Source organism: Diaphorina citri, unplaced genomic scaffold (genome assembly GCF_000475195.1).
Source record: "Diaphorina citri unplaced genomic scaffold, Diaci psyllid genome assembly version 1.1 scaffold655, whole genome shotgun sequence".
NCBI classification, from domain to species: domain Eukaryota; kingdom Metazoa; phylum Arthropoda; class Insecta; order Hemiptera; family Psyllidae; genus Diaphorina; species Diaphorina citri.
The window spans coordinates 31,974-50,787 of record NW_007378088.1 but is presented as its reverse complement, the minus strand read 5'-3'; the positions used below and the strand labels follow the sequence as shown (position 1 = coordinate 50,787).

Sequence of the window (18,814 nt, the reverse complement as noted above, 5' to 3'; positions counted from 1 at the left end):
AGAATTACAACACTATGAATACCTCTCCTATCCTACCCAATCTATTTAAAAGAAAATCAATGCATTTGAATTTGTTGTAGAACAATACTTAACTACCTATTATTTTTGAATTATTTTCCCTATGTAGTTGAATGTGTTGTAGATAATTGTGTTGAGGTGTCGATATTTTGAGACACCCAGAGCCATTTCTTGAAGTAACTTTGCATTTTGCACTTTTCAATTTGATCTTTGCACAATAGGACCGTTTTTTATACCAAAACGAAAAAACAGACCCTTTTCTCAGACCTCAGAACAGACCAAGTTCAAAGTATGAAGTAACTTCAGGGAATGACCTGCTGTTAAAAGTAAATAAATGATTCATTATTGAATGGACATTTAATTTTAGTTCCCTCTTTGTAGTACATACCCAAATACGCTTATGTTATTTAGTTCCCTTAATTTTCAAGCTGTGAATGCAGTATTCCAATAGAACAAAAAACTTTGGTTAAATACGTTTCTCATTTGGTGGTCCTTCAAATTTGTTAGCATAGTTTGGTTCCTTGAGTATAGAGACAAAAATTGGCCAACGCGCATCGGACGGATTTTAAACTGACGAAAAATGATCCCCTCTTTTGGTTGTCCTTTTTCACTATTAACAAATTCTTATTAGACATCCTATAGGAAATTTACAAAACACTACCCTTATTTATGACTAGAATTCATCCTGTGACATAAATTTATTGTCATTAATAATGGTAGTGTTTTATAAACCGACCCTTATTTCCTTCCCTGTACCCCTTCTAATATTTGACTTGCGAGAATTCCTTTATTTCCATCCCTGTGCGTTTTTTTTTTTTTTTTTTTTTTTTTTTTTTAAACCACCTACTAGGTGTTGTTTTGTGATTTTGTGAAAGGAACACACTATTTTTGAATCTGATAATCTTATACCCTTCTTTGAATTACTCATCCCTATTCTCCCATTTTCCCCCATCAGGCACAATGGATCTGGATGCATGGGGTCAGTTCCTGCACACCAAGGACAAAGTGTTTCGCGATTTCGACGACATTCGGCGCGAAATAGAAGACGAAACCGAGCGCCTGGCCGGGAAAAACAAGGGCATCTGTTCCGAACCCATCATATTGAAGATCTACTCAACATCGGTGCTGAATTTGACTCTTGTAGATCTCCCCGGGATCACCAAAGTCCCGGTGGGCGACCAGCCAGATGATATCGAGGCTCAAATCAAACAACTGGTCCTCCACTATATTAGTAATCCCAACTCTATCATCCTCGCTGTGGTGACAGCCAATACAGACATGGCAACCAGTGAGAGTTTGAAGCTGGCCAAGGAAACAGATGTGGATGGAAGGCGAACACTTGATCTACTCGACATCGGTGCTGAATTTGACTCTTGTAGATCTCCCCGGGATCACCAAAGTCCCGGTGGGCGACCAGCCAGATGATATCGAGGCTCAAATCAAACAACTGGTCCTCCACTATATTAGTAATCCCAACTCTATCATCCTCGCTGTGGTGACAGCCAATACAGATATGGCAACCAGTGAGAGTTTGAAGCTGGCCAAGGAAACGGATGTGGATGGAAGGCGAACACTGGCAGTGGTGACCAAAATAGATCTGATGGATGCGGGCACGGACGCGATTGACATTCTGTGTGGTCGAGTTATTCCGGTTAAACTGGGTGAGTGGGGGCTCATCTCTGGATAACAGGAGGGTCTGAGATGGAGCCCAGGGGGTATTTTATAAGGCTTTTCTCTCCACAAGTGCAAAAAAAAAACTAACACATCACCGTTAGTAGAGCTAAATCTGCGGTGTGATTGAGTATTTCGTATAAAAATAGTTATGTGTACCTATGATGTGATTTTTGGTACCTCGCTGTGGTGACAGCCAATACAGACATGGCAACCAGTGAGAGTTTGAAGCTGGCCAAGGAAACAGATGTGGATGGAAGGCGAACATATATCGAGGCTCAAATCAAACAACTGGTCCTCCACTATATTAGTAATCCCAACTCTATCATCCTCGCTGTGGTGACAGCCAATACAGATATGGCAACCAGTGAGAGTTTGAAGCTGGCCAAGGAAACGGATGTGGATGGAAGGCGAACACTGGCAGTGGTGACCAAAATAGATCTGATGGATGCGGGCACGGACGCGATTGACATTCTGTGTGGTCGAGTTATTCCGGTTAAACTGGGTGAGTGGGGGCTCATCTCTGGATAACAGGAGGGTCTGAGATGGAGCCCAGGGGATATTTTATGATGCTTTTCTCTCCACAAGTGCAAAAAAAACTAACACATCACCGTTAGTAGAGCTATATCTGCAGTGTGATTGAGTATTTCGTATAAAAGTAGAAGTTATGTGTACCTATGATGTGATTTTTGGTAATTTTGCAACTAGGTAAAAGTAAGTGTTATTTGTTCATGCTAGGTGTTGGTTTCATTACCTATCCAAGTAGGTTCTACCCATTTACTCAACAATGTGTACACAATGATTTATATCTACTCTCATCATAACAGGAGGGTCTGAGATGGAGCCCAGGGGGTATTTTATGATTTATGAGGCTTTTCTCTCCACAAGTGCAAAAAAAAACTAACACATCACCGTCAGTAGAGCTAAATCTTCGGTGTGATTGAGTATTTCGTATAAAAGTAGAAGTTATGTGTACCTATAATGTGATTTTTGGTAATTTTGCAGCTGGGTAAAAGTAAGTGTTATTTGTTCATGCTAGGTGTCGGTTTCATTACTTATCCAAGTAGGTAGTCATGGGTACTACCCATTTACTCAACAATGTGTACACAATGATTTATATCTACTCTCATTGGGTCGAGTTATTCCGGTTAAACTGGGTGAGTGGGGGCTCATCTCTGGATAACAGGAGGGTCTGAGATGGAGCCCAGGGGGTATTTTATGAGGCTTTTCTCTCCACAAGTGCAAAAAAACCCATCACATCACCGTTAGTAGAGCTAAATCTGCGGTGTGATTGAGTATTTCGTATAAAAGTAGTTATGTGTACCTATGATGTGATTTTTGGTAATTTTGCAACTGGGTAAAAGTAAGTGTTATTTGTTCATGCTAGGTGTTGGTTTCATTACCTATCCAAGGAGGTACTACCCATTTACTCAACAATGTGTACATAATGGTTTCATCTTCGTATTTGTTTATGTCTTCTTTTATTTTCTTCCTTACCAGTTTCCTTATTTCTGTCAACTCTATTTTATCTTGCTAGGTGTTGGTTTCATTACCTATCCAAGTAGGTACTACCCATTTACTCAACAATGTGTACACAATGATTTATATCTACTCTCATCGTTCACACCAGGTATCATCGGCGTGGTGAACAGATCTCAACAGGACATCATCGACAACAAGTCCATCAAGGACGCCATCAAAGATGAAGCTGCCTTCCTTCAACGCAAATACCCCACCCTCGCCTCTCGTAACGGAACCCTCTATCTGGCCAAAACCCTGAACCGTCTCCTCATGCATCACATCCGAGACTGTTTGCCCGACTTGAAGACCAGAGTGAATGTTATGATCTCACAGTTCCAAACCTTGCTCAACTCTTACGGGGAAGATGTGTCGGATAAGAGTCAAACCTTGCTACAGATCATCACCAAGTTTGCGTCGGCTTATTGTTCTACTGTAGAAGGTAAGGGAAGATGGTTGATCGCGTGGTAACGCTCTAGCTTGCCTAGAAATAACTCGTTTTTCGATTGCAAATACTCTCTGATGTTCTTGTGTTGGCCCAGCATTTAAACAGGAAGAATTATGTCTCTTATCGCCCATCTAATGAGGATATATTACTACGGGATGGGCAAATGAGCATATTACATTGTATGAGATCATCACCAAGTTTGCGTCGGCTTATTGTTCTACTGTAGAAGGTAAGGGAAGATGGTTGATCGCGTGGTAACGCTCTAGCTTGCCGTGCGGGAGATCCTGTTCGATTCCCAGAGTAAAAGAAATAACTCGTTTTTCGATTGCAAATACTCTCTGATGTTCTTGTGTTGGCCCAGCATTTAAACAGGAAGAATAATGTCTCTTATCGCCCATCTGATGAGGATATATTAATACGGGATGGGCAAATGAGCATATTACAAAATGTAGCAGTTATTTCATTTTTACATACTATAGGTTTCATTTGCTATTTTCCTCTGCACTCGTTAAAAATTCATCTAGTCTCTAGAAACAAAAAATGACTTCTTTCACTGACGAGTTATGACCGGGGGCACAAAATTTAAAACTCGGTTTAAGAACTCGGTTCTGATTGGCTGATTTCAAAATTTCGTTAAAAATTCATCTAGTCTCTAGAAACAAAAAATGCCTTCTTTCACTGACGAGTTATGACCGGGGGCACAAAATTTAAAACTCGGTTTAAGAACTCGGTTCTGATTGGCTAATTTCAAAATTTTTAGCTAATCAGATTTCTTACTCCAAGAAACTTAAACCTAGTTTAAACTCTGTGGCCCCGGCTATTGAAATTCAATATTCATGAAACTTTTTAATATCTTGGAAGTTTTTCTAGGTCTCTAAGCTCATGTTGACTGGCACATTGAGCTTCTGCGCATGCGCAAATGCATAAAAAACGTTCATTTGACCAACAACCAATCAGATTGGTTAATCCAAGAATTAACCTTGGACCTAGTTTAAACTGTGTGGACCCGGCTATTGAAGTTCAAGACTTGTAAAATATTCATAAAACTTTTAGCCAGGAAGTTTTCTTATTCCCGGGTCTCTAGTCTCATGTTGAAAAGCCATGCGCAAATGCATAAAAAACGTTCATTTGACCAACAACCAATCAGATTGGTTAATCCAAGAATTAACCTTGGACCTAGTTTAAACTCTGTGGACCCGGCTATTGAAGTTCAAGACTTGTAAACTATTCATAAAACTTTTTTAATATCCAGGAAGTTTTCTTATTCCCGGGTCTCTAGTCTCATGTTGAAAAGCACAGATTTTGCGCGTGCGCAGATTCATGACAAACGTCCAATTGACCAACATGAAGTTAACATGAGACAGTAGACCTGGCCCTCATCCCCCCTGCATTATTGTTCTTGATGTTAACATTTAGAATTTCCTCTATTATCTACATTTTTAAATTAAATAAAAACATTGAACTCTTTTGTTTTAAAAAAGACTTCGTATACCCCTCAATCAGTTTTGTTTGTTTGTTTTTTACTACACCTTGGGTTTTTTCGAATCTGATGAATCCATGGAATCCAGATTCATTTTGGAAAAAAAAGTGTTTTCAAAATCCGAATCAAGAGAATGGAATTTTCAAATTCATCGAATCAAAAAAAAACCCCGCCCTGCACGAGCGTATAGTAGAAGTGGTCACCCAGCTCCTTCGCCGTCGTCTGCCCGCCACCAACACCATGGTTGAGAACCTCCTGGCCATCGAACTCGCCTACATTAACACCAAACACCCCGACTTTCATAAAGACGCCGCGCTGGTGCCTTCTCTCATTAAATCGGCCGAGGAGGACTATCAGCGGTCCATACGGGCATCGAACTGGAACCCTCCACCTTCCCAGACTGCGGTGCAACCGCAACCGGGACAGGAAGAGCGACCGGAGGTCCCTAAGAGTATCATAGATTATAACAATGTTCCAGGTATGTTTTCGTTTCGTTTTGTTTACCTAAAGACTTTTTTTTATCGCTTTGCCTTCAAAAAGGATTTTTTTTTTTTTTTTTAGAAATACTTTATTTTGGCTTTTTAGTTTTTTAAAGTACTTTGGACAGACAGCTCTTTTTTGATTGGTATGCCCTTTAATGTCTCACCTTTTTGCGGAGATTTCAACCAGAACCTCAATTGCCCTCACGAGGTTGAGTGCACCTCGCATTCTAAGTACAGAGCCGGAACAAAAATTTGACTTACCGGAATTGAACTCGGGACCTCCGTTGTGCAAGCTTTGTGTGAACCCACTCGGCCACGGAGGTTGCTCCTTTGTAAATACTATTTGACTTAAGTTATGTTCAACAAGTCTTACTATCCCGACTCGAAGTTTCCTCTTCGTGCTAATAACTATTCAATACCCGCTTGCCTCCTTCTTCTCCCCCAGGCAATCGTTCCAGCTGGATGCAGTTCCCCAATATACTATCCCAGCGTGGCGGTGCCAGTGGTCCCGCTAATAAGGAGAACGAGGCTCAGAATTCAGCGGATAATTCAGTCACCTCCACCCCCACTCATAATCCAGCACAGAACGTACTCAGTCCTCAGAAACCGGTCAACTTCCTGCCCAGGTACTTAGTGGTGTAGTGGTGGTTCGCGTCAAAATTGGGTTAATTTGGTCGTCAGAATTGAGCGAGGTCTATCGCAATTATCGCATATGTAATTTAATTCTTCAATGACTTCTTCATTTGAAGAGTTACCTTGTTGTGCGATATTAAGTATATTAATCTGGCAATGTTTTTTTTTCCAAGCATTGATACAGTTTCATGGTTTTCTCCAAAGATTTGGCACAGACTACTGACAGTTCTTCAGACGAACTTCAATATTCAACTAAGAAAATTTTAGGCCCAGGCAAAACGTAAAAATCTTCAAGTTAAAATATGTAGAAAAGAAACCGGTCAACTTCCTGCCCAGGTACTTAGTGGTGTACTGGTGGTTCGCGTCAAAATTGGGTTAATTTGGTCGTCAGAATTGAGCAAGGTCTATCGCAATTATCGCATATGTAATTTAATTCTTCAATAACTTCTTCATTTGAAGAGTTACCTTGTTGTGCGATATTAAGTATATTAATCTTTAATCTGGCAATTTTTTTTTTTTTTTTTTTTCAAGCATTGATACAGTTTCATGGTTTTCTCCAAAGATTTGGCACAGACTACTGACAGTTCATCAGACGAACTTCAATATTCAACTAAGAAAATTGTAGGCCCAGGCAAAACGTAAAAATCATCAAGTTAAGAAAATATGTAGAAATATGCCCACAAATTGAATAATTAAATTTGAAACTTCTTTAAGTTCAGAATATGTTCAGAAAAACTAGGTTTCTGTTGCCCACAAATTGAATTTAAAACTTTATGTTCAGAATATGTAAAATCCAAATGAAACTTCTTTAAGTTCAGAATATGTTCAGAAAAACTAGGTTTCTGTTGCCCACAAATTGAATTTAAAACTTTATGTTCAGAATATGTTAAATTGCAAATGGTTTATGTTAAGAAAGTTAAAACATGAACCTTACTTCGTTCTGTTTCCAGCATCCCCGCGACCACGTCCAGTCGGACCCTGTCGGAGAAAGAAAAGCGCGATTGTGACGTCATCGAGCGTCTCATCAAGTCCTACTTCTACATCATCCGCAAGAGCATCCAGGACACCGTGCCCAAAGCCATCATGCATTTCCTCGTCAACTACGTCAAAGACAACCTGCAGAGTGAACTAGTGACCCATCTGTACAAGGCGGATAGCGCGTCGGAGCTACTCAATGAGTCCGAGTGGGTAGCGCAGCGACGGAAAGAGGCGAGCGACACGTATGTACAAGGTATGCGTGGTTCACATTCAACTCTGAACCCTTTGGCTCTATATAAAACATAGGAGAGGTCTTAGGAGAGGGGAATTTCTTATGCAAAAATAACACGCATTTGGTTCAAAACTCATTTTGAACCAGGCAAAGAGGTTTGTACAGGAACACAACTTCAGAGTTCAAAGATGAGTACCTTTTAATCCATAGAAAATGTTGAAGTGAACCTTTGTGTTCAAACATCTTTGACTTCTCCTCATTAAGGTTAACACTGTTTTGTTATCAACAAGTTATTTTCGTTTGAGTAGGTACTTTGAGTTTGAACGGTAGTTTGTGTAATGTGTTTTTAAAATTTCATCATATGGTATGTTAAGGCGGTCTCTTCCTGATCCCTTACGTGCCGCGTCCATTTTAATTTAGGACTATCATAATATATGTATGTTAGTGTTTTTGGTTATCTAAGGAGGGTATCAAATTTGCATACTTAGGTATGTACCTACAAAATGAGATGTTTGAACCCCCAGATGGAAGGGCCAGGAACCGCCACTGCTTAAGGTACACTTGGATTTGTAAAGTATGTTTAAGAAATCCTAGTAGATTTTTTCCTAACTTTAAAACAGTTAGAAATTGTTCCATGCTGACTGATCCAAGAAGTATGAAAATTCCTGTCTCCTTGCTCTTAAGGTACACTTGGATTTGTAAAGTATGTTTAAGAAATCCTAGTAGATTTTTTCCTAACTTTAAAACAGTTAGAAAATGTTCCATGCTGACTGATCCAAGAAGTATGAAAATTCCTATAAGAGTCCTGGTTAGAAAATTATTTTATTTTCTCTCGTTATTTCTCGACCTATCACTCGTTTTGGTCGTTTACGATTAGTTTTTGTGTTTAAACCCCCTCAAAACAACGTTTACCCTATGAGTTGTGTAATCTTCGAAAAATACAATTTTGAGTTGTAATCTTCAAGAATTACAACTATGAATACCTCTCCTATCCTACCCAATCTATTTAAAAGAAAATCAATGCATTTGAATTTGTTGTAGAACAATACTTATTATTTTTTAATTTTTTTCCCCCTATGTAGTTGAATGTGTTTTGTAGATAATTGTGTTGAGGTGTCGATATTTTGAGACACCCAGAGCCATTTCTTGAAGTAACTTTGCATTTTGCACTTTTCAATTTGATCTTTGCACAATAGGACCGTTTTTTATACCAAAACGAAAAAACAGACCCTTTTCTCTGTTTTGAAATTTTATTGTGCCAAGTTCAAAGTGTGAAGTAACTTCAGGGAATGACCTGCTGTTAGAAAGTAAATAAATGATTCATTATTGAATGGACATTCAATTTAGTTCCCCCTTTATAGTAGGTACATACCCAAATACGCTTATGTTGTTTAGTTCCCTTAATTTTCAAGCTGTGAATGCAGTATTCCAATAGAACAAAAAACTTTGGTTAAATACGTTCCTCATTTGGTGGTCCTTCAAATTTGTTAGCATAGTTTGGTTCCTTGAGTATAGCGACAAAAATTGGCCAACGCACATCGAACGGATTATAAACTGACGAAAAATGATCCCCTCTTTTGGTTGACCTTTTTCACTATTAACAAATTCTTATTAGACATCCTATAGGAAATTTACAAAACACTAACCTTATTTATGACTAGAATTCATCCTGTGACATAAATTTCTTGTCATTAATAATGGTAGTGTTTTATAAACCGACCCTTATTTCTATCCCTGTGCCCCTTATTATGTTTGACTTGTGAGTATTTCCCCCTATTTTTACTTTCCTTATCCGATAAGGAAAGAAATGTATTTCAACATTTTCAACATAAATATTTCATTGATTTTTCATTTTCTCCAAATCTCTATTATTGCACTTTGAAATGGAAGACCGGATGTCAAATGCAAAAGACCAATGCTTTTCACAATATGGATTATTTATAAATATTGAACAATGTTATTTTATTGCCTATAAGTTATTTATTACAAAATGATGGCTTACATACCCTGTACGGCCCTGCATCAGGCGTTATGTCGTCTGCTACAATATTATAGATACCTATCTAATTATCTATGTATATTTATCCAGTGACCTTTGGGGAGTAGCACAGTGTAGCACTCATTATTCAGCAGGAAAATAAATTGTTCTTTGGAACTTTTGACGTCATTATCGAATTATTGACGGAAATGGGGGACCTGAACGTTTTGAATTATTTACAAGTCGCATCTGCCCCTGGAGAAGTGAATTGTCATTGTGAAGCAACTTGGAGTAGGGGGAGAGGATGGAAGGGTGACCTTCTCAACTTACATAATATTATAATATGGCGTAAAATACGGACCCAGTTTGAGCTCCTTGGACCCAGTACATTTGTGTCAAGTCTACCACATTGCATACACAAATAATTTTACGGCATTCATAAAAATCGCAGTATCAGAATTTGGTTTGGGTAGGTAGTTGTTGGAAGAGCTATTTGGTGGTAGGTAGTTGTTGAAAGAGCTATTTGGTCACATTGAATTTTTCTCTGGGGGGAAAAAAACTAGACATCGAAATTTCCGATCGATTGAATAAAAGGACTTCGAAGCCGATTCGAGTTTTTGAGTTCTTCTGTACTAAGTCCCCACGGACATAGATTTCATCACCGATTTGCCATGGTAGTCAAAAAAGGATGCCCCTTTAAACAATAAAAACAAAACATTGGCATTATCCCCCTTCGTGCCAACACTTCTAGGAAGTAGTTTTCATCGCCATTCAATAGGAACAGCCGACTCGCCAGTGGCGTAGCGTGGTCTAAATTCAAGTGTAGGGCGTTGTAGGGCTCATGCACAGGTCTACCAAGTCCCATCACAGTACATGCCATTAATATTTATGGGCATTAGAGTGAACTTTTGAGTTGTATGGCCGCCATACACGCCATACATACACGCTACGCCACTGCGACTCGCCATGGCTTACGAATGGAAAAGGCTAAGCGGGTCGGGCTATAATGGTCCGAGGAAAAAAAAAATTTTCAGTTTTTTTTTCCGCCCAAGATATTAATTTTAATAAAAAGTACACAATTACCCCCGCGGGGGCAATAATTATGCACCTTAGGCGCACGGTATACTGTGTGGGCCAGTTCGATATAGGTACCTAAAGTGTGGTTGTTTGAAAGAGCAGAATCTTAGTTGTTTGAGACACCCATATGTAAACTCAGAGTACTCGTATGCAATACGACACAGAAAAAAGTCCCTTGACAGTCACCCATCTCAATACTCACCAGACTAAGGAGGAAAAACCTTGCCTGTCTATAATAAAAGTCGCCCCGGGCGGGTATCGAACCCGCGACCTAGCGCTTCGCATACAAGGCATCAGGCGTGCTACCCTCCCTACAAGGCATCAGGCGTGCCCACTTTGAGGCTTAGGTCTAGGGACAAACAGCCCTAACAGATGGGTTAAGCTTGTACGAATCTACCCTCCCAGTGGTAGGAAAACTCAGAAAATTCATAAAGGGCCAGTTTAGACAACCAAGTTTCTGCGTCAGTCAAACAAAACATTCGTGTGTTCGAATTTCATGCAACCACCCCCACAACCCGGGGCAATGGCTCAGACGTTCTCTCAGGTCATGAAGGTGGCAGGGAATTGATTTCTCTGCAGTTCATTGTTCAATGCTCCTTCATACACATAATATGATACATCGGTACAGAATATTAGAATTCCAGCGGGTTACCCGTCCTTTGTACGAAAATAATTTTGCCCTCTGTATTTTCCATTATTTACAGCTTAACTCAATAAGTCCATATACAAAAAGCCCACTCCGAGGCTTAGGTGTGCGGGATTACAATCCCTCGTGATGGGTGTTCCTGTTCCCACTAAAATCTACATACGTACAAGGAACACCTTTACAGTGTAATGAAAAGGTAGTTATCAATTATCAATTTATCACAGACAAATTCCGAGCTAATGTATAGGACAATGTTGGTTCTAATGAAAATTTAATTGCTAAGGACGATAACAATGCTAAAGAACTAAGGATAAAACATTGAAAATAAGTTAGAGACTTGGTTTGTAAACCTCCGCATTCGATATTGGTAAACACTAACGTCGGGCAAGCGTAAATCATTCTCTTGTAAATTATTCTAAAGGTCCAAAGGGTACATGGACAGTCTCTGAGAACACTATGAGATTGTAGACTCTTTATTTCCTCGTCTCGAGACCTTTGCAGACATTCTCATGAACAACTACGCGGTCAGGGAAGAATTTGCGGCCACATTTGCCGCAAGGTACCAACTGGGCTACGTAGCTTTTGAACGCGGCCTCTCCCATGGCTTCGGTGTCTATCTTGTCCGTCCCTGAAACATGGAAAGTTTAACAAATTTCAGTTCCTGAGAAATGGACAGTTTAAATTAAGGCAATTCCGTCCCTGATACACTGCTATCAGTGACAATGCTATCTTTCGCATGATGCTCTGTCCGAATGAAAGAAATTTTAAGTTTTATCAACCCAGTCAAAGTAGCTTGGAAGGTAGAGTGCCTGCCTTGTAAGCGCTAGGTCGCGGGTTCGATTCTCAACCGGGGTAAACTTTATCCTAAACCAATAGAATTCTTTCTGGGAACTACTGGCGTCGTGCTAAACCGTCCTTTTCTCGTCGATTTCGGGACGATAAGACCTCAGTAGTTACAGTTCCCTCTATCAAACCTCTTTAAAGAAAATAATAATAATTTTCTCACCTGGTACCCGAATAACTTCGGGTCGGGTCGGCTCAGGTCGTCTCAAGTTGGGCGGCAGCTTGTCGTTCTCGATGTGCCACTTTTTCAGACATTGTGGCTCGTGAATTCCAATCGAGGATTTTCCAAACTCCCTCCCGCACAGGTAGCAAATAACCGTGCGGGGTTTGCGGGATGGGGACATGGTAGGTGTGACCCCTGGGGAGGAATGCGGAGTAATACTGGTGGAGTGCAGAGTGATTCCAGTAGGCGAGGAAACAGTGGCCCTGGTAGAAGAACCGAAGTTATTTGGAGGATAGGACGAGGAGTGCAGAATTACACCGGTTTGCGGAGTGACCCCGGGAGTGGTTTGCGGAGTGATACTGGTGGTTTGTGGAGTAGAGAAGGAACTGGGATGGGTTTTGCTGCAGTGGTCTTCATGTATGTCTATGAGAGGGAAGGGAACTTTGTTATTGCATCGCGGGCATGGGACGTCGCTGGAAATCTGGAATCAGAAGGGAAAATTTCTGGCGTTAGTCCGGTTTGATGTTTTGGGTACTAGTATGATTACAAAACGGTTTGAATAGTTTGATCAGTAACAACTTTAACATTATAATGAGCAGTGTTGTTAACATTATAATGAGCAGTGTTGTTAACATTAGACAGGTATACCTGAGTAATAATTATGTATTGTTAACTTTAGATAGGTACCTATACCTAGGTAATAAGCGGTATTGTTAACTTTAGTTTGACGATGATGAATGGTACGTACATCTACCGTTTTCTGTCAAGGTGAAACTGCAACTTCTAACTACACGAATGTGTTTTATGTGTTCCTAACTATAAAACATTGCATCACGTGTGCTCAATAACAGAGGCTACTCTTGAAATTTCTTATTGTGCCTACCTTTAGGAATTGGAAGGTCAAGTGAACTTGACAGACCTACCTCTAAGGTGTTTCTGATAATTGATAGGTAGATGTAGGTAGACTTACCTATGTAGATACCTAATTGGAAAATGAAGGGCCAAAGTTTCCATATATGGACAAAAAATGTACAATAACGTAAACGTACCTACCTATACAGACGAAGAGCAGAGTTTTCAGTATGATTCAAGAAACACAAAAAATCTCCCGTAGAAATTTTAAATCACTTTGTCGAAAATAGTCGAAATACCTACATCAGAGAGCTACAAGATTCATACGATAATGGTCCATTTAGAAAGTTATAAACAATGAAATCAGTTCATCTTAAATCTCTCTCCGTATCGTATGTTATAAATATTATACCTTGATAGTTACAAAGACGATGAAATACGTTTATAAATTAATGTTAAAATTTACAAAGAAAAATCTTTGTGTTGCTTTGGACAATTATACGATTAGCTGTTAGACAAAGAGACTTTACGTTAAATAGCGGTATGTTGTACTTAAACAATGAAACTTTACTTATTAAATTATTAAAGCAAATACCCCACCCTCGCCTCTCGTAATGGAACCCTCTATCTGGCCAAAACCCTGAACCGTCTCCTCATGCATCACATCCGAGACTGCTTGCCCGACTTGAAGACCAGAGTGAATGTTATGATCTCACAGTTCCAAACCTTGCTCAATTCTTACGGGGAAGATGTGTCGGATAAGAGTCAAACCTTGCTGCAAATCATCACCAAGTTTGCGTCGGCTTATTGTTCTACTGTAGAAGGTAAGGGAAGATGGTTGATCGCGTGGTAACGCTCTAGCTTGCCTTGAAATAACTCGTTTTTCGATTGCAAAAATACTCTCTGATGTTCTTGTGTTGGCCCAGCATTTAAACAGAAAGAATTATGTCTCTTATCGCCCATCTGATGAGGATATATTATTACGGGATGGGCAAATGAGCATATTACAAAATGTAGCAGTTAATCCATTTTACATGCTTTTATTTCAGTTCAGATCTCTGTTTTGTTTGTATGTATGGGTCAAATCATGTTACTAACTTTTGAACCACTTTTAGTGAGCCAATTGACTTGAACCTTGGTACAAAATACAAACCGTTTTAACATTTTTGTTACAAAATAAAACGACAGTGAAGTGCAAATTTAATTCCTACCATTTCTTCTACCGGCAAATATAATGCATACCTAATATTTCTCCTACAGGCACGGCGCGTAACATCGAAACCACGGAGCTATGCGGTGGCGCACGGATCTGCTACATATTTCACGAGATATTCGGCAAGGTCCTGGACGGCATTAACCCGTAAACGACAGTGAAGTGCAAATTTAATTCCTACCATTTCTTCTACCGGCAAATATAATTCATACCTAATATTTCTCCTACAGGCACGGCGCGTAACATTGAAACCACAGAGCTATGCGGTGGCGCACGGATCTGCTACATATTTCACGAGATATTCGGCAAGGTCCTGGACGGCATAAACCCGCTAGACGGCCTCACCAAGATGGACATTCTAAATTTAATTCCTACCATTTCTTCTACCGGCAAATATAATGCATACCTAATATTTCTCCTACAGGCACGGCGCGTAACATCGAAACCACAGAGCTATGCGGTGGCGCACGGATCTGCTACATATTTCACGAGATATTCGGCAAGGTCCTGGACGGCATTAACCCGCTAGACGGCCTCACCAAGATGGACATTCTGACGGCCATACGAAACGCTACGGGGCCGAGACCAGCCCTGTTTGTGCCGGAGGTGTCGTTTGAGTTGCTGGTGAAACGGCAGATTCGCAGACTCGAAGAACCGAGTCAACGATGTGTGGAGTTGGTGCATGAGGAGATGCAACGGATTATACAACACTGTGGTGAGTTAAGTCGTATTTTAATATGTGAAATCTCTCTTTGGACTACTTAGTTTAGACGTAATAGCGCCATCACACCCGCTGCCAGTCCAAAGAGAAATTTTGTATGATGACTAAAAAAAGTCACATAATAAAATACGGCTTGGAGTTGGTGCATGAGGAGATGCAACGGATTATACAACACTGTGGTGAGTTAAGTCGTATTTTAATATGTGAAATTTCTCTTTGGACTAGTTTAGACGTAATGGCGCCATCACATATTGTGCCAAGTTCAAAGTGTGAAGTAACTTCAGGGAATGACCTGCTGTTAGAAAGTAAATAAATGATTCATTATTGAATGGACATTTAATTTAGTTCCCCCTTTGTAGTACATACCCAAATACGCTTATGTTGTTTAGTTCACTTAATTTTCAAACTGTGAATGCAGTATTTCAATAGAACAAAAAACTTTGGTTAAATACGTTTCTCATTTGGTGGTCTTTCAAATTTGTTAGCATAGTTTGGTTCCTTGAGTATAGAGACAAAAATTGGCCAACGCGCATCGGACGGATTTTAAACTGACGAAAAATGATCCCCTCTTTTGGTCGACCTTTTTCACTATTAACAAATTCATATTAGACATCCTATAGAAAATTTACAAAACACTAACCTTATTTATGACTAGAATTCATTCTGTGACATAAATTTCTTGTCATTAATACTGGTAGTGTTTTATAAACCGACCCTTATTTCCTTCCCTGTACCCCTTCTAATGTTTGACTTGCGAGAATTCCTTTATTTCCATCCCTGTGCCCCTTATTATGTTTGACTTGCGAGTATTTCCCCCTATTTTTACTTTCCTTATCCGATAAGGAAAGAAGTGTATTTCAACATTTTCAACATAAATATTTCATTGATTTTTCATTTTCTCCAAATCTCTATTATTGCACTTTTAAATGGAAGACCGGATGTCAAATGCAAAAGACCAATGCTTTTCACAATATGGATTATTTATAAATAATATTGAACAATGTTATTTTATTGCCTATAAGTTATTTATTACAAAATGATGGCCTTATTTCTATCCCTGTGCCCCTTATTATGTTTGACTTGCGAGTATTTTCCCCTATTTTTACTTTCCTTATCCGATAAGGAAAGAAATGTATTTCAACATTTTCAACATAAATATTTCATTGATTTTTCATTTTCTCCAAATCTCTATTATTGCACTTTTAAATGGAAGACCGGATGTCAAATGCAAAAGACCAATGCTTTTCACAATATGGATTATTTATAAATAATATTGAACAATGTTATTTTATTGCCTATAAGTTATTTATTACAAAATGATGGCTTACATACTATAGGTTTCATTTGCTATTTTCCTCTGCACTCGTTAAAAATTCATCTAGTCTCTAGAAACAAAAAATGCCTTCTTTCACTGACGAGTTATGACCGGGGGCACAAAATTTAAAACTCGGTTCTGATTGGCTGATTTCAAAATTTTTAGCTAATCAGATTTCTTACTCCAAGAGTTAAACTTAATCCTAGTTTAAACTCTGTGGCCCCGGCTATTAAAATTCAATATTCATGAAACTTTTTAATATCTTGGAAGTTTTTCCTCATTGATTTTTCATTTTCTCCAAATCTCTATTATTGCACTTTGAAATGGAAGACCGGATGTCAAATGCAAAAGACCAATGCTTTTCATAATATGGATTATTTATAAATATTGGTCCCCACCACAGTGCTTTTTGTACTGGATAATAAAATGCAAAGTCAGCTGATTTCTTCTTCCATTTACTAGTTCAAATGCTAATAATGCTAATAACGACAAAAGGATACAAGTTTTTTTCTCTTCCAACAGAGGTGAAAAATTTTTCACTCAAATCCAAAAATATCCAAAAGAAAAGGAGGGGAAGTGAATAATAAAATACAAAAAATGGACGAAATGGAAAAATTTTCACTTTTTTCCAACGTTGCCACAAAATAAAATACGCGTTATAATAACACAAACTGCATTTACATATCCATTTTACATTACATTTGTATAGCTTTGAAGAAGTGACTCTTACAGACATACTTGGGATTTGTAATATGGAAATCGGTAGTGTCCATAATCCTAACCTAAGAACCTACAGAACCATAGCAGACAGCTTTTGCTTAAAACATGCAGTGGTTCAAGTGAACTGTAGAACTTAGAAAAAGGGTCTTATGGGTCCCCAAAAGCTCAATCAGGCCCAACTGGAAAGTGAATGGGGTATTGGTCATTTTTTTAGCAGTCAGTTTTCCAAAAGGAGAATACACAGTTCCATAATGCTCTAAACATGTTTCCAAAATTCCATTAAAAAGCAAACTACAGAAGGTGTATTTTCCTTTTTGGGAAACTGACCTCTGGAAAATAAACCATTGCTCCATTCATTTTCTAGTGGAGCAGTTGTCACATGTTCATCCTGTGAGGAGAAAATGGTTCTAAAGAGTACCTTTGTGGTTGTGGTTATACACAGGGCTACCTTCATTTTTTCAAACCTTAACCTAGCCTAGCTAAATCCAAATGGTTTATGTTAAGAAAGTTAAAACTTGAACCTTACTTCGTTCTGTTTCCAGCATCCCCGCGACCACGTCCAGTCGGACGCTCTCCGAGAAAGAAAAGCGCGATTGTGACGTCATCGAGCGTCTCATCAAGTCGAGAAAGTTAAAACTTGAACCTTACTTCGTTCTGTTTCCAGCATCCCCGCGACCACGTCCAGTCGGACCCTGTCGGAGAAAGAAAAGCGTGACTGTGACGTCATCGAGCGTCTCATCAAAAGTTAAAACTTGAACCTTACTTCGTTCTGTTTCCAGCATCCCCGCGACCACGTCCAGTCGGACCCTGTCGGAGAAAGAAAAGCGCGATTGTGACGTCATCGAGCGTCTCATCAAGTCCTACTTCTACATCATCCGCAAGAGCATCCAGGACACCGTGCCCAAAGCCATCATGCATTTCCTCGTCAACTACGTCAAAGACAACCTGCAGAGTGAACTAGTGACCCATCTGTACAAGGCGGATAGCGCGTCGGAGCTACTCAATGAGTCCGAGTGGGTAGCGCAGCGACGGAAAGAATCAACTGTGTAATCTGTGCATGTGATTCACTATTACTACTACATATTAGTGATTAATGTAAACTGTAGACCACAAGTCAACCACTGTATGATTCATATTGCACAAGAAGAAGAAAAGCATGTGCAACAACTTGCCTATGCCTAGAGATTAGGTATTTGTGTTTAATTCAATCACATGACAAATAACTTAATAAATTCATAATGAGTAAGTACTTAAGGTAAATCTAATTTCTTTTGTGTCATATCTTTGGTCCTCAATCTCAATATCCCACATGCAAGGCCATTCCAGGTACCACTCTATTATTGGACCTGATACCATGCCATCAGAGTTATTTTAACTCACATGACTTTGTAAGACTACATATCTATTTATTTGGGAATAAAATAATTTTGCCCCATAGAACCACAGCCTAATCAAAATTATTTTTTGACGGAAAGAGGCGAGCGACATGCTCAAGGCCCTGCAGCGAGCGAATCTGATCATCACGGAAATTCGCGAGACGAGAATGTGGTAGACGCCCTCCCCGCCCCGGGGTAAGTGTGATAGCGAGATGTTTAGATGACCTCAGGATGCTGTTCATATTATTATTGAATTGACCTTCAGTTTTGGACTATGGAAAAATAAGGCTCTGGAAAAGACCTGTGATACCTACTCTAGAAAGATAAAAAAATTGAATCTCGTTTTTGCACGAAATTTCAAAAACATGGACCGAAAGATGTCAGTTGAACACAATTTACCCCTGTTCCAGTTTTGACAACATCACATTTGATCACATCACATCTCCTTGC

The 18,814-nt window shown here is 39.3% G+C and overlaps 1 protein-coding gene across 1 annotated transcript in view; it reads left to right on the top strand.

The window, feature by feature from the left end:
* Positions 1–18,814, top strand: part of LOC103510898 (dynamin-1-like protein) — a 22,883-nt gene extending 4,069 nt beyond the window's left edge. The window contains exons 4-15 of the mRNA XM_026824840.1: positions 974–1,215; positions 1,451–1,679; positions 3,320–3,649; positions 5,224–5,613; positions 6,063–6,243; positions 7,201–7,481; positions 11,663–11,781; positions 12,310–12,584; positions 13,608–13,843; positions 14,657–14,956; positions 17,761–18,025; positions 18,465–18,814. Of these exons, the coding sequence (XP_026680641.1) occupies positions 974–1,215; positions 1,451–1,679; positions 3,320–3,649; positions 5,224–5,613; positions 6,063–6,243; positions 7,201–7,481; positions 11,663–11,781; positions 12,310–12,584; positions 13,608–13,843; positions 14,657–14,956; positions 17,761–18,025; positions 18,465–18,540 (2,924 nt within the window). The 3' untranslated portion in view covers positions 18,541–18,814. The remainder of the gene's footprint in view (positions 1–973; positions 1,216–1,450; positions 1,680–3,319; positions 3,650–5,223; positions 5,614–6,062; positions 6,244–7,200; positions 7,482–11,662; positions 11,782–12,309; positions 12,585–13,607; positions 13,844–14,656; positions 14,957–17,760; positions 18,026–18,464) is intronic.